This window comes from Pan troglodytes, chromosome 7 (genome assembly GCF_028858775.2).
Source record: "Pan troglodytes isolate AG18354 chromosome 7, NHGRI_mPanTro3-v2.0_pri, whole genome shotgun sequence".
Taxonomy (NCBI): domain Eukaryota; kingdom Metazoa; phylum Chordata; class Mammalia; order Primates; family Hominidae; genus Pan; species Pan troglodytes.
In genome coordinates, this window is record NC_072405.2 from 93872605 (window position 1) to 93889905 (window position 17301).

At 40.4% G+C, this 17301-nt stretch overlaps 2 protein-coding genes across 4 annotated transcripts in view; one reads left to right on the forward strand and one right to left on the reverse strand.

Annotated features, from left to right (window-relative positions):
• Positions 1-4280, forward strand: part of E2F5 (E2F transcription factor 5) — a 37589-nt gene extending 33309 nt beyond the window's left edge. For 2 of the 3 annotated variants that reach the window (XM_001169141.8, XM_063817235.1), the window contains exons 7-8: positions 1909-1956; positions 3515-4280. In XM_001169141.8, the coding sequence (XP_001169141.1) occupies positions 1909-1956; positions 3515-3624 (158 nt within the window). In that variant the 3' untranslated portion in view covers positions 3625-4280. The remainder of the gene's footprint in view (positions 1-1908; positions 1957-3514) is intronic. The other variant, XM_009455577.4, reaches the window with a different exon arrangement.
• Positions 4264-13821, reverse strand: RBIS (ribosomal biogenesis factor). Its single transcript, XM_519838.8, has 4 exons — positions 10130-13821; positions 7214-7330; positions 4682-4798; positions 4264-4393 (listed from the first exon to the last, which is right to left on the reverse strand). Exons 2-4 carry the CDS (start codon positions 7325-7327, stop codon positions 4322-4324), a joined length of 303 nt encoding a protein of 100 aa, XP_519838.1. The 5' UTR covers positions 7328-7330; positions 10130-13821; the 3' UTR covers positions 4264-4321.
• Positions 13822-17301: the final 3480 nt, after the last annotated feature.

The window sequence follows — 17301 nt, forward strand, 5'->3', positions numbered from 1 at the left end:
GGATGTGTCTCATTGCTAAAATGGGAGTTCACAGGTTAAAAGTGACGCTAACAAGATATAACTGGACATGGAATGTTTTTTAGCTTCTTTTTGCCCACATCTATTCCTTTCCTTCCCCTATAAATATGTCTATACTACAGACCATTAGGATGCACAATAGAAAAGGTAGTGCTGGCTGGGCGCGGTGGCTCACACCTGTAATCCCAGCACTTAGGGAAGCCAAGGCAGGCAGATTACCTGAGGTCAGGGGTTCGAGACCAGTCTTGCCAACATACAGTGAAGCCCTGTCTCTACTAAAAAATACAAAAATTAGCTGGGTGTGGTGGCGCACACCTGTAGTCCCAGCTACTTGGAAAGCTGAGGCAGGAGAATTGCTTGAACCCAGGAGTTGGAGGTTGCAGTGAGCCGAGATCGCGCCACTCCAGTCTGGGCGACAGAGTAAGACTCCATCTTAAAAAAAAAAAAAAGAAAATGTAGTCCTTAAAAAGCTTACAATCTAATTAGGATATAAAGCAGGCAAGCTTTACATGGGTTTTACATGGGTTAGCTTAGACACAATTAACACACTGGCTTCAACAAAGTGTTTTTAAAAAGTGAGTATTCTGTTTTTATGGTTTCATGTTTGGAAATCCTAACTAAGGAAAGTAATTTTGGGCTACATTAGAGCGGGCCTTGAATTTCAGAGTAGTTAGGACATTTATCCAATAAACCAGTGAAGATCTGTGACCAAGGAAATAGCATAATTAGCTATAATGGTGCACACAGGAGTAATATGATTAGGAAAGATGCTTTTGGCCCTGGGAAGCAGAAGTCAGAAGCGATGGAAACTGTAGATGTTTGCAGTTATGCAACTGAGAGAACATTAGGGCTAAAACAAGGGCCAAGTGTGGTGGGGCTCATGCCTGTAATCCCAACACTTTGGGAGGCCGAGGCAGGTACACTGCTTGAGCCCAGGAATTTGAGACCAACCTGGGCAATACAGTGAGACCCTATCTCTGAAAAAAAAAAAAAAAATTAAAAATTAGCTAGGCATTGTGACGTGTGCCTGTGGTCCCAGCTACTGGGGAAGGAGGCCAAAGTGGGAGGATTGCAAGCCTGGGAGGTCAAGGCTGCAGTGAGCCCTGACAGCACTTAATGTACTCCAGCCTGAGTGACAGAGCGAGATCCTGTCTCAAAATAAATAAATAAATAAAAAGGCTAAAACAGTGATTACAGTGAGATCAGGAAGAGAAATAACGAACAGATTTGAGAAACACTGTAGGCAAAATAACATTTGATGTGTGAGATCTGGAGATAAAGTTAACAGGAATGGAAAGTGATGTTGAAGTTTTAAGGTTGAATAACTGGGAGAATTATGAAACTACTGACTAAAACTGAGTCAGTTTTGATAGAACGATGAGGTTTTTTGTTGTTGTTTTTTTTTTTTGGCAGGGTCTCACTTTGTCAGTCAGGCTGGAATGCAGTGGCGCGATCTCAGCTCACTGCAGCCTCAAGTGATCCTCCCACCTCAGTCTCCCAAGTAGTTGGGACTATAGGCACGTGCCATCAATGTCTGGCTAATTTTTTTGTATTTTTTGTAAAGACGGGTTTCACTATGTTGCCCAGGCTGGTCTGAACTCCTGAGCTCAAGCGATCCGTCCGCCTCACTCAGCCTCCCAAAGTGCTAGAATTATAAGCATGAGCCACCAGGCCTGGCAGATGAGTCTTTTGGTCTTCGTCTGGAGTTTGGAAGTTTAAAAGTAATGCCAGGCACAGAGTAAGTGCTCATGAAAACAACCTGTCCACAAAGTACTAGTACTTTAAATAAATGTGCATGTCAGTCAAGCTGCTGCTGTGACTACTTGTGTTTAAATATAAGTATCTTTTACTGTTAACAGAAATATAACAAAACTTTATTACTGTTTCCAGCAGGATCTATTAGTGGAGATATCATTGATGAGTTAATGTCTTCTGACGGTAAGTAGGTTAAAATGTTACTAACTCACTTATCAGTAATGCTTCTGTGGAATTTATAAGTGAAACATGATTTAAAAGAAATGAACATATATTTGCTACCTGCTTTACTATGAAGATTCATGAAAATTCTCCCTTAACACTTACAGTAAGTAATAGGCAACCTTCAGAATTTATTTTTCTTTGCTTGCATTTTGAGGGAAAGGAATCCATATGGGGATACTTCTCACCTTCATTGAAAATAAACTGTTAGCCCTTTCCACTCCTGAAGGATCTGGTCCAAGAAGAGTAAAATAACTTGTCTAAATCAGCAACTGATCTGAACACCTGCTTTTGTAAATACCCCTACCCAGGCCAATTTCAAGCTGCCAATGGGAAGTCACTGAATTAGTATTAATATTAACCATGTTGTCATCTAACCTGAAAAATTATTAAATATCAGTTAGCTACAATATGCTAATTACTTTAATAATTTCTCTCCTTCTGTAAGTTCTTGGATCAGAGTCCTACTACCTAACAAATATAGTAGAAACCTACGAAGTGGTAGCAGTTAAGTTAGCAAATGTTATAGTAACTAGAGATGTACTAATGTATGTAGAAGCAGAGAACATCAGCAAACTTTGTAAGTCCGGTTCATTCTTCTGTTTGCAAAGTGGAAAACAAAACACTTTCATTAGTGTTCTGTTTTTTTTTTTTAAGGCAGAGTCTCCCTCTGTAATCCAGGCTGGAGTGTCATCCAGGCTGGAGTGTCATCCAGGCTGGAGTGCAGTGGCACGATAGCTCACTGCAACCTCCACCTCCTAGGTTCAAATGATTCTCCTGGCTCAGCCTCCCGAGTAGCTGGGATGACAGGCACCTGCCACCACACCTGGCTACTTTTTGTATTTTTAGTAGAGACGGGGTTTCACCATGTTGGCCAGGCTGGTCTCAAACTCCTGGCCTCAGGTGATCCACCTGCCTCAGCCTCCCAAAGTGTTGGGATTACAGGCATGAGCCACTGCACCTGGCCTCATTAGTGCCTTTTAGTTATATTACCTTAGTGATAAGTTCAACCAATAAAAAATTTAATTTCTAGGCCGGGCACGATGGCTCATGCCTGTAATCCCAGCACTTTGGGAGGCCAAGGCGGGCGAATCACGTCAGGAGATCGAGACCATCCTGGCTAACATGGTGAAACCCCATCTCTATAAAAAAATTTAAAAAATGAGCCGGTCGTGGTGGCAGGCACCTGTAGTCCCAGCTACTCGGGAGGCTGAGGCAGGAGAATGGCGTGAACCCGGGAGTCGGGAGCTTGCAGTGGGCCAAGATCGAGCTACTGCACTCCAGCCTGGACGAAACAGGGAGACTCCATCTTAAAAAAAAAAAAAAAAAAAAAAATTAACTTCTATTTCTCAATCTAATATCAATATTCAATGTACAAATTGTTACTAAATGAGAATCTTTCAAAATACACATTACACAAGACTTTAATTTGGAATGATGTATTTGAGAGTATTTTGTTAAAGATCATTAACCGTATGTAGAAACCATCTTTAACACTAAATTTGTTTTTTGTTCGCAGTGTTTCCTCTCTTAAGGCTTTCTCCTACCCCGGCAGATGACTACAACTTTAATTTAGATGATAACGAAGGAGTTTGTGATCTGTTTGATGTCCAGATACTAAATTATTAGATTCCATGGAAACTTGGGACTGTTATCTACCTCTAACTGTGTAACATTTTAGACTTCTTAATAACCTAAATATTTAAAATAATGAATGTAACACCTTTTTTAGTTCACTGATTCTGAAGTGTTCTTCCCTAATACTTTCTTTACTTCACAAAACTTCAACCATAAAAACAAAGGGCTCTGATTGCTTTAGGGGATAAGTGATTTAATATCCACAAATGTCCCCACTCCCAAAAGTAACTATATTCTGGATTTCAACTTTTCTTCTAATTGTGAATCCTTCTGTTTTTTCTTCTTAAAGAGGAAAGTTAAAGGACACTACAGGTCATCAAAAACAAGTTGGCCAAGGACTCATTACTTGTCTTATATTTTTACTGCCACTAAACTGCCTGTATTTCTGTATGTCCTTCTATCCAAACAGACATTCACTGCCACTTGTAAAGTGAAGGATGTTAACGAGGATATATAACTGTTTCAGTGAACAGATTTTGTGAAGTGCCTTCTGTTTTAGCACTTTAAGTTTATCACATTTTGTTGACTTCTGACATTCCACTTTCCTAGGTTATAGGAAAGATCTGTTTATGTAGTTTGTTTTTAAAATGTGCCAATGCCTGTACATTAACAAGATTTTTAAAAATAAAATTGTATAAAACATTCAATTTATTGGTCTTTGTGGAGAATTAGATGCATCACCAGTATATTACAACAGAGCCATTAATCTTGTAGCTTCATCAACATTAACTGGTTTGCTTTCATGACGCTGCTGAGGAATCTGAAAGGAGAAAGTATTATATTTAAAAACATAGACAACAATAGCAGACAAATGACTTATATAAGCTGTTATTCAATTTAATTTTTCTAGTCATATCTTTGGAAGTAGAACAATCTGTATATTCAGACAATGTTTTAGAGTCTGAATATGCTATTTATACTGTAAAGCCTAGTACTAGAGAGCCAAGTACTAAAAATTACACTCAACTTACAGGCTTTGAAAACTTGGAGTTTAATTTATTAGCCTCAATTTGTTAGCCATAAAAAAAAGCAAATGATTTCTGCTTACCAGTTCTTTCTGCAGAGGTTCAAGTGAAATGCTTTTTGCGAAATGTGCAAGTTCCTTTTGTACATTTACAAAAGCTTTATTTACTCTGTTAACTTTTTCCTCATTCATAATGTTTATCTTTTAAAAAAGAAAAAAAGCATTAATCTATGATCTCATAACCATTAAAGATAAGATATATTCAACCTTAACCTGTTAAATCTAAAATCTAAAAACTCTTACCAACAAATTAGGGATAATTCACTCAAAAATTCTTATAGTCTTATTGGGAAATTACAGACAAAAAGTTTTGGTTTTTAAAAAATGGGATTTATGTGGATATGCCTCACACTTATGGTTCAGAAGGCTAAAATATGTGACTGTGATATTGTGATTCATAATAAGATATATATATATATTTGGTCTTTATCCTCATTTCCTGTCATACAGCTTTTTAAATCATTGTATTAAGAGGGATAAGAGTGTCTTTTGAATGCTAATAAGATGGCTGGTAGCTGGGAGTCTCTAGATAGCTTCAGGAGGAGGGCTAGTCAGATAAAAACACAGGGTTAGAGGATTAGGACTTTCTGCTCCAGAGGAGTGGGGATAAAGGTTAAGCCCATCACTAATGGCCAATGATTTAATGAATTATGCCTACATAATGAAGCCTCCGTAAATCTACAAAAGAACTGGGTTCAAAGAGCTTCTGGATAGCTGAACACATGGGGGCTCCTAGAAAGTGGCATGCCCAGAGAGAGCAGGGAAGCTCCATGCCCCTTCCCATGTACCTTGCCCTCTGCACCTCTTCCATCTGGCTACGCATCTGTCCCCTTTGTAATATCCTTTATAATAAACTGGTAAAAGTATTTTCCTGGGTTCTGTGAGCTGCTCTAGCAAATTAATCAAACCCAAGGAGGGGGTCATGGGAACCCTTATTTATAACTGGTTGGTGAGAAGCACAGGTAAAACATCTGGGACTTGTGATTGTCACTGGAAGTTGGGGAGAGGCTTAGGACTCAACTCTCAACCTGTGGAATCTGACGCTATCTCCAGGTCAGCAGTGTCAGATTTTAATTAAAGGACACCCAGCTGCTGCCTGCTGAAGATTCATCTGCAGAATTGTTAGGTGTGGGGGAAACTGCCCCACAAATCTAGTATTGGAAGTGTTGAGTGACCGTATGAGAGTGAGAGTAAGAGAAACTGAGTTGCTTTTTTCCTGTATCCTTACAGTGACCAAAATCTTTCTAGGCTACAGTGCTGTCATCCCGCATCTATACAAGAAACCTGGATCAAATACTTTTAGTCCCTTCTAACATAACAGTACGTCTCTGAATCCTTCCTGGACCTTCTTGTCTTAATGGAAGACCCCTGATGACAGCTTCCCTTGCAGTCCTCCTGAGTTTAACAGAGGTAGGGGTGGTGCTCTTCTTCTTCACTGTTGCTGCCGCCAAACAATTTCTCCTTCAAAACCCTTACCTGCTTTGCACCTTATGCTGCCTACCCATAGATCTCTCTCTTAGATCCTACCTGGTGGCATATATAAAAGTTCTAGTACCTCCTGTCCAAATAAAATAATCTTCCTCAAATACACCAAGCTTTTCCCTAGCTCAGGGCCTCTGCACTTGCTATTTTTCTCTGCCTCGAACCCACCACTCCCAACACTTCCTAGCTCAGGGCCTCTGCACTTGCTATTTTTCTCTGCCTCGAACCCACCACTCCCAACACTTCCTAGCTCTTTGCATTGCTAGCTCTTTGTCATTCTAGTCTTGGTTTCAATGTGTCAACTATGAAGACCGTCCTGTATAAACTGTCATCCCCAAAACCCCCATCATCTGCTTAATTTCATTCTTAGCATTTATAAAATCATAAAACTATTCAACCAAAAAGCTTAACTCAGCTAGCTCATGAAAGTTGAAAGATGAAATGTTAGATTTCTATGGACTATTATAATTAAACTGAGTCCTGGAGAGCTGACTCCATCTACTACTGAAACTTGAAAACATTTTCTTAAAAATTTTTCTTAAATCTTGTAGAAATTTCTCAGGTATTTTGAAATATAAACAAAGAAAAGAAAGAAACCCCTTTCAAACTGTGCATTTCAATAAATATTTTTTATCTTCATTTTACTGGTTTTTGTTTGAATTGCAGATGTCTTCAAAGATACAAGAATTACTGAGGAGAAAAAGAATGGGTGCTCACTGACATCCCATGTCTTGCCTCTATTAATACATTCTTATATTTGAGTTCAGAGATAAGAACTGTTTCCCATACTATGGTTTTTAAATGAGTTCTATGGTTCAGTAAAACTATTAAATTGAAGCTTCACACATTTGTAGTTAAAATGTTTATTTCTTTTCAACATTTGTTTTCAAGAAAGGGAGGTTATTTTTCTTCCTTTTTTTTAAATATTTTTTTAGACAAATGCTTGAAACCATCCTTACCTTTCTAGGAAAAATGAAGAACCTTTTTAAAAAGTAATAGTATACAGTTGTTCAGTAGCTTACAATGACACTTTGCTTGTAAACAATAAAGTCAGAGTGCTTAACTAATACTCACCTTCTTAAGATTAGTGGTAACTGGTTTTGCTTTGTTTTTAGCCTTAAAGTTTTTTTGGCTGGCTATGTGAAATACATTCCTGGACTTCGGCCCTCTTAATTTGTTCTTGGCCATTGTCTAGAAAAGAAAATAAATTCAATTAAATTGCCCACATTTATGAACCGTAAGTCAATTTTAAGTTTTTAAAGGTACCAATTAAATCTAAAAAATTCTATCTTACTCTTGATTATTTTTAAAGTTGGTGCATATATTATTTCCAAGTCTTTCACTCCTAGTAGATTTTCTGCTCTTTGAGTACAGAGTATGTATCTAATTCTTCCCTGTATCCCCAGTAATGGGCCCATAGGAGGCATCCAATTAATATCTGCTGGTTGAATTCACTAATATCATCAACACAATAACTGTTATTCTCAGCAGTACCTCACCACCCATCCTTCTGTTAGTCTATATACTACTATGCTATTCTGGTTCCTATCATACTTTAGAGACTGATTCTGCCTCCTTCTTGACTTCTTTTTTATTCCTTTTTACTCTCCCCACTTTCTCTCCTGTGCATCCCATCAAAATCAGTCCTTAATCCTCCATTTCCTACCTCCCTCTCTCCCTTAATTTACTTTTATGACTTCCATATTTCCTCTATGTGAATGGCCCTTGCCTTGAAGTGTTGGATACTGTCTTTCCTCCGTAGCTAGAGATACATTAAGCCAGTAAATTCTACCTTAAAACATCTCTCAGATCTGCCTTTAATAATGTATATGAGGAATAATTTTTAAAATATTAACACGTATTGAGCTTTTATTATATGTACAAGCACTACACTTATGTGCTTTAACTCATTTACTCCTTACAACCCTTTGTAAGAAGTACTATTATCCCCATTTTAAAGATTAAAATTAAAAAACTGACGCAAAGAGAAGTTAATTTGCCCAATGTCACACTGTCAATAACCAGGAGATGCCAGGACTTACAGCCAGGCAGACTAGATCAGAGCTAACGTTATGTGGTATTGCACTTCATGTATAAATATAAAAGCTATACAAAAAATGGTATAGTATTGCTTAGTTCAGGACTGGGTTACTGCTGAAGTCCCTAGGTCCATTTGTTCAAACCACTGTTTGTCAAACTATGCCCATGGACCAAATCAGGCCAAGCACCTGTCCTTGTAAGTAAAGTTTAATTGGAGGCCAAGTGCAGGGGCGGTGGCTCACACCTATAATCCCAGCACTTTGGGAGGCGAAGGCAGAGACCAGCCTCACCATGGTGAAACCCTGTCTCTACTACAAATACAAAAATTAGCTGGGCATGGTGGCACATGCCTGTGATCCCAGCTACTCGGGAGACTGAGGAAGGAGAATCGCTTGAATCCGGAAGGCGGAGGTTGCAGTGAGCCAAGATTGCACCAGTGCACTCCAGCCTGAGTGACAGAGCAAGACTCTGTCTCAAAAAAATTAATTAATTAAAAAATAAAGTTTAATTGGAATACAGTTATGTCCATTCAATCATGTGCTGATATGGCTGCTTTCCTGCTATAACTATGACCCACAAAGTCCAAAATATTTAGTGTCCGACCTTTAACAGGAAGTCTGCCAACTCCTGGCTTAAGCCATCTGCACAGTGGCTATCTGGCACCAAGCTATGCGATCGACCTTCCCAATGTTAAAAACCTTCAACAGTTTTCCCAATGTATAAGGGGCAACGTGCCTTGGCTTGGCATATTACTGGCACTCTGAATCTACCCTAAATCTGCCACACATATCTCCTGTTACGTCCCTATAAACACTGCTCTAGCCAGCCTGCTCTAACTGTTCTCTTGCACAGACACCTTGAACATTCTTCCTTTTTTTCCTTTGCTGAGTCGTAGTCTTGACTGAAATTTATATCTTCCTTCAATGTAGCCTTACTACATTGTAAGTAATTAAGGAACTACTTAACTGAAACAGCAATGCTTTTGAACCCCAACAGTATTCCTCCTACTTAAAAACGAATGCAGTAGAAAATACATGGTTATTACAGAAGATGCAAAAAAAAAAAAATACACATAATAAAACCCCTCAAATGAAGTACTCTAAAATCATTCCAAGCCGGGCGCGGTGGCTCATGCCTGTAATCCCAGCACTTTGGGAGGCCGAGGCGGACGGATCACTTGAGGCCAGGAGTTCGAGACCACCCTGGCCAACATGATGAAACCCCGTTTCCACTAAAAAAATTAAAATTAGCCGGGCGTGGTGACGGGCGCCTCTAATCCCAGCTACTCGGGAAGCTGAGACACGAGGAGGCGGAGGTTGCAGTGAGCCGAGATCACGCCACTGCACACCAGCCTGGGCGACAGACTGAGACTCAGTCTCAAAAATAAATAAATAAAAATTAAAATAAAATAATTACAATAGTAACCAAAATCCAATCATTCATCTAGTATAAATCAATTGCTATATGCCACGTGTGGTAGAGAACTTATATTTTATACACAAAAAATATATATGGAACATAAATAATGACAGTATATATACGGAACATACACAGACATGATAGGTATATTGTACATGACACTACCTATAATATACACATGGACCATGAACAGACAGTCTACAAGTGGAGAGGTTTACAAGAGCTGTAGACCTGAGCAAGGTTCGTGGAGAAAGTAATACACTAGTGGGGGTGTGCGAGTGGAGGGAAATTCTCTGAAAACCACGTAGAAACTGATCATGAAAGACACAGCCCAAAACTGGGACCCCGTCAGGAGATGAAAGCCCAACAAGCACCGGGGTTTCGGGCCTGCTACCCAGTAGGGCTGCCTGAGGCACAGCGCGACGGAACCGAGCCTACAGGCCACAGCGGTACGAGACCGGCCCAATCCAACCCCGACCCCTGCAAACTTCACGCCAGCCCTCCAGAAAACTTAATTTATTAAACTCTCACCAGAAATTTAACACTTGCGTGCAGCTTTTTAAGCTCCAGGTAACACCATCTGGCACGTACGGCGTCTAGGAAGTTCCGGGGAGGATGAACCAGTCAGGATTCCGCTCACGAGCCGTAGCTCCGCCCACCGAACGGAGCCCCGTCCATAGGCGGAAGTCCCGCCCATAGAGTGAGTTCCCACCCACCTGGCGTAGTCCCGCCCATAGAGCCAAGTCTAAGGAGCAAGGTGCAGTGAAAAAGCGAAGCCCCAACCATAGAGCGAGGTTCGGAAGTCCAGTCTCATTAGCATCCCTTGTCTTCCGCGGTGTTGCAGACTTATCCTCAGCTCAAGCGAGTTTGGGGCGTTATAGAGCCAGCCAAGTATCCCCTTGCTGGCGTGGGTACTTGTGCAGAAACTTCCCGAGGTGCTTCTGAGACTGCACAGTGAAGACCGCCGCACTGGAGGTCAGCGCTCCGCCGCGGACTCCCGGCTGACTCTGCCACTCTCCCAGGAGGAGGCGCTGTGCACCTCTGGGTGGTTTCCAGGGCTCGGCTGGCGGTAGAGGGAGCCTTGAGGTTGGAAAAGATCTAGAGCTATAATCTCCGAAAGGAAGATTTGTAATGCACTGCGAGTTAGAAATGTTTTTCTCATTGCAGCTTCCTTGTTTCAAAAAGAGAATTTTTGACAGCACTGCAAAGGCACAAGAAACCAGGCACAGTATAAAATATACAAATAAAACAGGTACCAAGGAACTTAAAACATTCAACCCATAACGTCGTCTAGGTTTTTCTGCTTTAAGAAAATTGACTCAATTCTTCCAAGAGAATAACCCTATTAAAGGTAAGTTTTCACATGTGCCTCTATTTATTTTGTTGAGGTCATAGGAAAAGCTGGATTTCAAACAAACGTAGATGTAAGAATTAAATAGAAGAGAGAAGCACGAAGGGTGGCTTTATAGTCAACAGGGACAGGTTTATTTTAAATAAACCTGAGACTGGCAGCTGGCCAAGTTAGGTCAGAGCCACACTCTCTTACAGACTAAGAGTTTTTAAGGATTCAGGGTGGGAGAGTTTAACAGAGGCTTGGACTGCTTCTGTGTCTCTTTGCTGTGCTTATCTGGGAGGGAGAGTTGTGTGTCTGTTCCCATACATCTTTCTGCACCTGCAGGCATACCCGCAGCTAAAAGTCTGCTTTTAGCTTCCCTATCTTAGTACACCTGAAGGGAAAGGAATGTGCTTATTAAGGCCCACTGTTTCACTGGGGCTCATTGTATGAGGGTGAGGTTTGGTAGTTACCCAAGAGATTTTCCCCCTACTTCACTCTGCCTAAGCTGTCTTATCTGTGTTTTACTGATTGCTCTTTCTATCTGCTTGTAATTAGAAGAGAAGTGATTTCCTTGAAATTCATGAGGCTAGAAAGGGAGCTGGAACTTAAAAGTGGCGGTGTTTGTCCGAGATGATGGTGCTCCTGCTCTGTCAGTAAAACTGACATTTATATGCCATTTTGTAGCTTACAAAAGATTTCAGCCTACACTATGCTCAAAATAAGGTGATAAAACCACTCCTGTTTTGCAAGTGATGATACTACTAAGGTTCAGAGTTTAAGCCGTGTGCTGGCAGCCACACAACTAACTAGAAATTGACAAAGCCAGACGGTTTTGTAAAACTAAGCATTTTTTTAAAACAGTTTTTAAAAAGGTTTTGTAAACTTAATAATTCGCAAATCCACATTGGTTAGCACTTGGTCAAGTCCTCTTTCCAACAAACCAGGCACTTGCCTGCTTACAGAAAGATAAGCAATTTTTGCAATAAATCATTTAATTATGCCCATCACAAAAAAAAATTAAGGAACAGAATATACTAAGGGGAGAGGAATAATTGCTTGCCAATGTATGTTTACTCAAACTTTTATATTCTTTCTGACGATCCACCTGTTAAAAACACCTAAAAATGCTGGTATAAAATGCCCATAAAGTGTAAGAGCAAAACAAAAATAGAAAACCGTTAGACTTTTTTATAAGGCCAGAGTTATTCACAAATACTGAGGTGAATAAGTTGGGTACACTTATTTGGTTCTTTGAATGTGAGGCTATTGATATATATATACAGAAGGCAAAGAAATAAATGTAACAGAACGACATTACAGTGTTTATGAAAACTGGTAGGTCTCACTTTTATTTTGAAGTGGCGAAATAACATGGTTATTCAGGCAAGAGCAGAGGTCTGAGTGAGGAGGCATGGGTTTTTGGTTTACCTCTCCCACCAACCAACAGTGTGACCTTGGAAAAGTTACTTCATTTCTCTGTGCCTCTCTTTCCCATATGCATGTAGATAGTCATTATACCCACTTCAGAGAACGTTGATTATCTGCTCAGCATCCCTTTCTGGATAACCACTCTTCTCCGATCAAGTTGTCCTGGTTGAGCTGATAACTACAGTCCTCCTCTAAGGATTTTCCAGCTAGAGCTGGTGGAAAATGCTGTCTCTTGCATTTGGTGTCTTTGTGCTGGGATGATATAAAATCAAGGCTACTAGTGGCCATCTCCTCCAGCAACTTGGAAGAAGTCTTCCTGCAATGAGAGCAACACACACAAGAAGACAGAACTGAACAGACCAGAGGACTCTGATGCAATCATTTGAGTCCTTGGATTCAGCCATAGATGGAAGAAAGATCCATCCCTTCATTTTTCAAGTACCTGAGCTAAAATATTACCTTCTTTGAGCTTAAACTACTTTGGGTTGTTTTTATTTTATTTTTTAGTCACTTTAACCTGAAAGAGTCTTGACTCCACTCCTGTCCTGCCTACTTCACAGGATTATTGTGCAGAGTTAGTGAAATATAAAACATGAAAGCATAAAGTATTACTAAAACAAAAGAAAGGATCATGTTAATTTTCTAAGAGCCATATTTACCCATGTTCCAAATGAACCATACATAAAGAAAATAGCTTAAAGATTTTTCATCTTTAAAAATACATGCAAAAATTAAATTTCCAGTTTTTCTAACAATCTTAAAGATGAATAAAATCATAAATAGAAAAATAATCTTTCAGAAACCTTAGTTTTCCTGGGATAGACTCAGCAATGCAGAGTTCTTTATACAGACCTGGACCTCAAATAATTGTCTTGGAAGCAATTCAACAAGTAAACAAAGATAATTAAGGAGAAGAAGAAAATGAGAACACCACATAAATTACAAACCGTCTATAACGAAACTCATAGTCCTCTAAGGGAACACAGCCAGCCTTGTATAGATGATACTCCATAATTTCTCTTACTTATTTAACCTCCATCTCTTCTCTCCACCACACAGTTTCATTAAGTCAAAATAGTTTGGACACCTAGGCTCTGTAGGTGCTCAAAGGAAGTACATACCACATTTCTATCTCTCAGGGCACAATCATCTGGATTGTAAATGCACAGGGAACAATGATTCTTGACAGAAAGTGGTAAGAACTATGATAAATGCACAAAATATGCTATTTATGGGTGGAGATAATTCCGAATTCCGGAAACATTCATGTTAAAGCTCTTATTTGATTGTCTCAGAGCAGAAATCGGCAGACTTCAGCCCAAAGGCCAGATCCAGCCCACTACTTATTTTTGTGTAGCCCACGAGCTAAGAATGAAGTTACATCTTAAGATGGGGAAAAACTCAACATAAGAATGATACATAGCAACACATGCATATTCTATTAAATTCATGTTTCTGTGTCCACAAAGTGTCACTGCAGCACAGCCATGCTCATTTGTTTACATCTTGTCTGTCTGCTGTCATGCTGTAATGATAATGCTGAGTACTTGCGACAGAAACCGCATAGCCTGGAAAACCTAAAACATTTATTACCTAGGCCTTGACCAATTTAATTTTTTTTTTTTGAGGCAGAATTTTGCTCTTATTGCCCAGGCTGGAGTGCAGTGGCTCAATCTTGGCTCACCACAACCTCTGCCTCCCGGGTTCAAGCGATTCTCCTGCCTCAGCCTCCTGAGTAGCTGGGATTACAGGCATGCGCCACCATGCCCAGCTAATTTTGTATTTTTAGTAGAGATAGGGTTTCTCCATGTTGGTCAGGCTGGTCTCGAACTCCCGACCTCAAGTGATCCACCTGCCCCAGCCTCCCGAAGTGCTGGGATTACAGGCATGAGCCACTGCGCCCGGCCCTAATTTTTTTTTTAAACAGGGTCTCACTCTGTCGCCTATGCTGGAGTGCAATGGCGCGAACACTGCTCACTGCAGCCTCCACCTCCCGGACTCAAGCGATCCTCCCACCTCCTCAACCCCCCAAGTAGCTGAGACTACAGGTGCACACCACCATGCTTGGCTAATTTTTGTATTTTCTGCAGAGACATGGTTTCACCACGTTGCCCAGGCTGGCCTTGCATTCCTGAGCTCATGTGATCCATCCTCCTTGGCATCCCAGATTCTGGGGTTACAGGTGTAAGCCACCACACCCAGCAACCAATTTAAAACTTAAAACATTGCCAATCCCTATATTAGAGTTGAGCAGCATGGTGGTATTATTCAGAATATTGCTATTTTATACTCAAATACACAGGCAGCTTAAATGAATTTTTCCTCCCAGCATTTCAAGAAGGTAGAAAAACCTTAATGTCATGAGTTTGGGTTCCCTTTCATCTGATGATTATCAATAATTTTCATTCTTCCAGGCTAAAAATGGAAGCTCCCAGTTATGTAGAAGATATTTCCATCTGGATCCGTCTTAGAAAGTGGAAACAGGAAATGGCTTAATCCTAGAGGAGAAGATAAGACTGGAGAAATTACTGGGGAAAGGGCGGTTAAGGGCTTTCTGCAAGAGCTTGAGACTATCCCTGTGGCACCCCCTACCACAGCCCTAGGAACAATAGCATAAGATCCTTGCACCAATAAATGTCACAGAAAGGATGGAGTTTTCTGCCTTTAAATGAAATGTGGACTTTGGCATTGAGCATCTCAGCAGCCACTGTGATGAATTGAAGACCAGAGAAATTTTCCTATTTTCTGGGCACTAGGTAAGCCACCCACTTCCATATACTTGAGACTGAGATCACATTTTTATGCCAAATTAAGAAGGGAAAGTCAGAGTCAGATTTAATTTTATCTAAAATTTTAAGTTTTATGATGTTTCTAGCACACTTATACTCAAGTATTGAAGTGTTATGATGATCCTCTTTTTGGCGACACAAAGGCTTACTGCAACCTCCGCCTCCTGGGCTCAGGCGATCCTCCCACCCCTCCTCCTGAGTAGCTCAGATTATAGGCACGTGCCACCATGCCCAGCTAATTTTAATTTTTGTAGAGATGAGGTCTTACTATGTTGCTCAGGCTGTCCTGGAACTCCTGGGCTCAAGCAATCCTCCTGCCTTGATCTCCCAAAGTGCTAAGATTACAAGCGCGAGTCATCATGCCCCACAATGATGTTTCTTAAACTCAAGCGTTTTAACTGGCAAAAATGGAGCTGCAAGGCCTTGTAGATATACATACATATGGCCCTGCGTGGTGGCTCACGCCTGTAATCCCAGCATTTTGGGAGGCCGAGGCCGAGGCGGTCGGATCACCTGAGGTCAGGAGTTTAAGACCAGCCTGACCAACATGGAGAAACCCCATCTCTACTAAAAACACGAAATTAGCCGGGCTTGACGGCACATGCCTGTAATCCCAGCTACTCAGGAGGCTGAGGCAGGAGAATTGCTTGAACCCGGGAGGCAGAGGCTGCGGTGAGCTGAGATCATGCCATTGCACTCCAACCTGGGCAACAAGAGCAAAACTCTATCTCAATAAATAAATAAAAAAGATATATACGTATATCTGTGTACATACACATATACATACAGCATAACATGAGCAAGCCCTAGACCCAGAGATGGACATGTTATGATTGTGGGAAAGGTCTATTATGGGCGGAAGATGGGGTTGTGGAGATGCTATTGAAGATAAGACTGTAAGATAAACTAATGAAGGGCCTTAACCAAGAAGGGTTCATTTCACTTTAGTATTTTAAAATACTTTAGTATTTCCAAAAAATAAGGATATTCTCCCTCATAACCACAATGCAGCCATCAAAACTCAAAAAATGGATACTGACACATTACTGCTATCTAATCCATAATTGTCATTCGGATTCCATTAATTATCCCAATAACATCTTTTATAACAGAAGAATCCTATTCAGGATAAAGTGTTGCATCAGGTTGTCATGTCTCTTTAGGTACCTCTTACCTGAATAGAACCTCAATCTTTCCTTGGCTTTCCCGACTTGACGCTTTTGAAAATAACCGTTGAATCATTTTTTGAAATGTTTTAGAATGTTTCTTTTTCTATTGTTTCCTCATGATTAGATTTAGTATATACTGTTTTGGGTGATGGGGAGAAAGACAGACAAAAATACCAGAAAAGTAGTGCTGTGATCTTTCATTGCATCCTGTTACTTGGTACGTGATTTTATTTGTCCCTTTACAGGGAAATATGAATTTTGATCACTGCATTAAGACAACATCTATCAGGTTTCTCTCCCATGAAGTTGTCCCTTCTCAGGCCGGGCACAGTGGCTCACACATGTAATACTAGCACTTTGGAAGGCCGAGGCAGGTGGATCACCTGAGGTCGGGAGTTCGAGGCCAGCCTGGCTAACATGGGGAAACCCCATCTCTACTAAAAACAATACAAAAATTAGCCAGGCATGGTGGTACGTACCTTAGTCCTGGATACTCGGGAGGCTGAGGCAGGAAAATCACTTGAACCCAGAAGGCGGAGGTTGCAGTGAGCTGAGATCGCACCACTGCACTCTAGCCTGGGCAACAAGAGCGAGACTCCATTTCCAAAAAAAAAAAAAAAAAAAGGAAAAGAAAACCAGAAAGTTACTCCTCTTTTAATCAGTATTTTTTTAGGAGCCAGTTTAAACTATGTAAATATCCCATTATTCATCAAACTTTCATTTACTAGTTTTGGTACACATATTGATGTTTCTTGGCTGAATTGTTACTATGATGATTGCCAAATTTTAATTTTTGTATTTCCATCTTCTTTTCTGCAGTCATCAGTTGACATTTTATTGCTAGTAAAAGCTTTCTCCTCCACCTATGTATTTATTGAGATCAGTATGAGCTCATAGGTTGCTATCTTATTCAACAGATTATAGTCTTTTTTTTTTTTTTTTTTTGAGGCAGAGTCTACCTCTGTCACCCAGGCTGGAATG

Excerpts from the sequence above, each read along its gene's own strand:
- RBIS (XM_519838.8), bottom strand. The coding sequence starts at position 7,327 with ATGGCCAAGAACAAATTAAGAGGGCCGAAGTCCAGGAATGTATTTCAC. Across the intron at positions 4,799-7,213 it reads TTACCACTAATCTTAAGAAG|ATAAACATTATGAATGAGGA; the intron begins GTGAGTATTAGT and ends CTTTTTTAAAAG. Across the intron at positions 4,394-4,681 it reads AACCTCTGCAGAAAGAACTG|ATTCCTCAGCAGCGTCATGA; the intron begins GTAAGCAGAAAT and ends TTCTCCTTTCAG.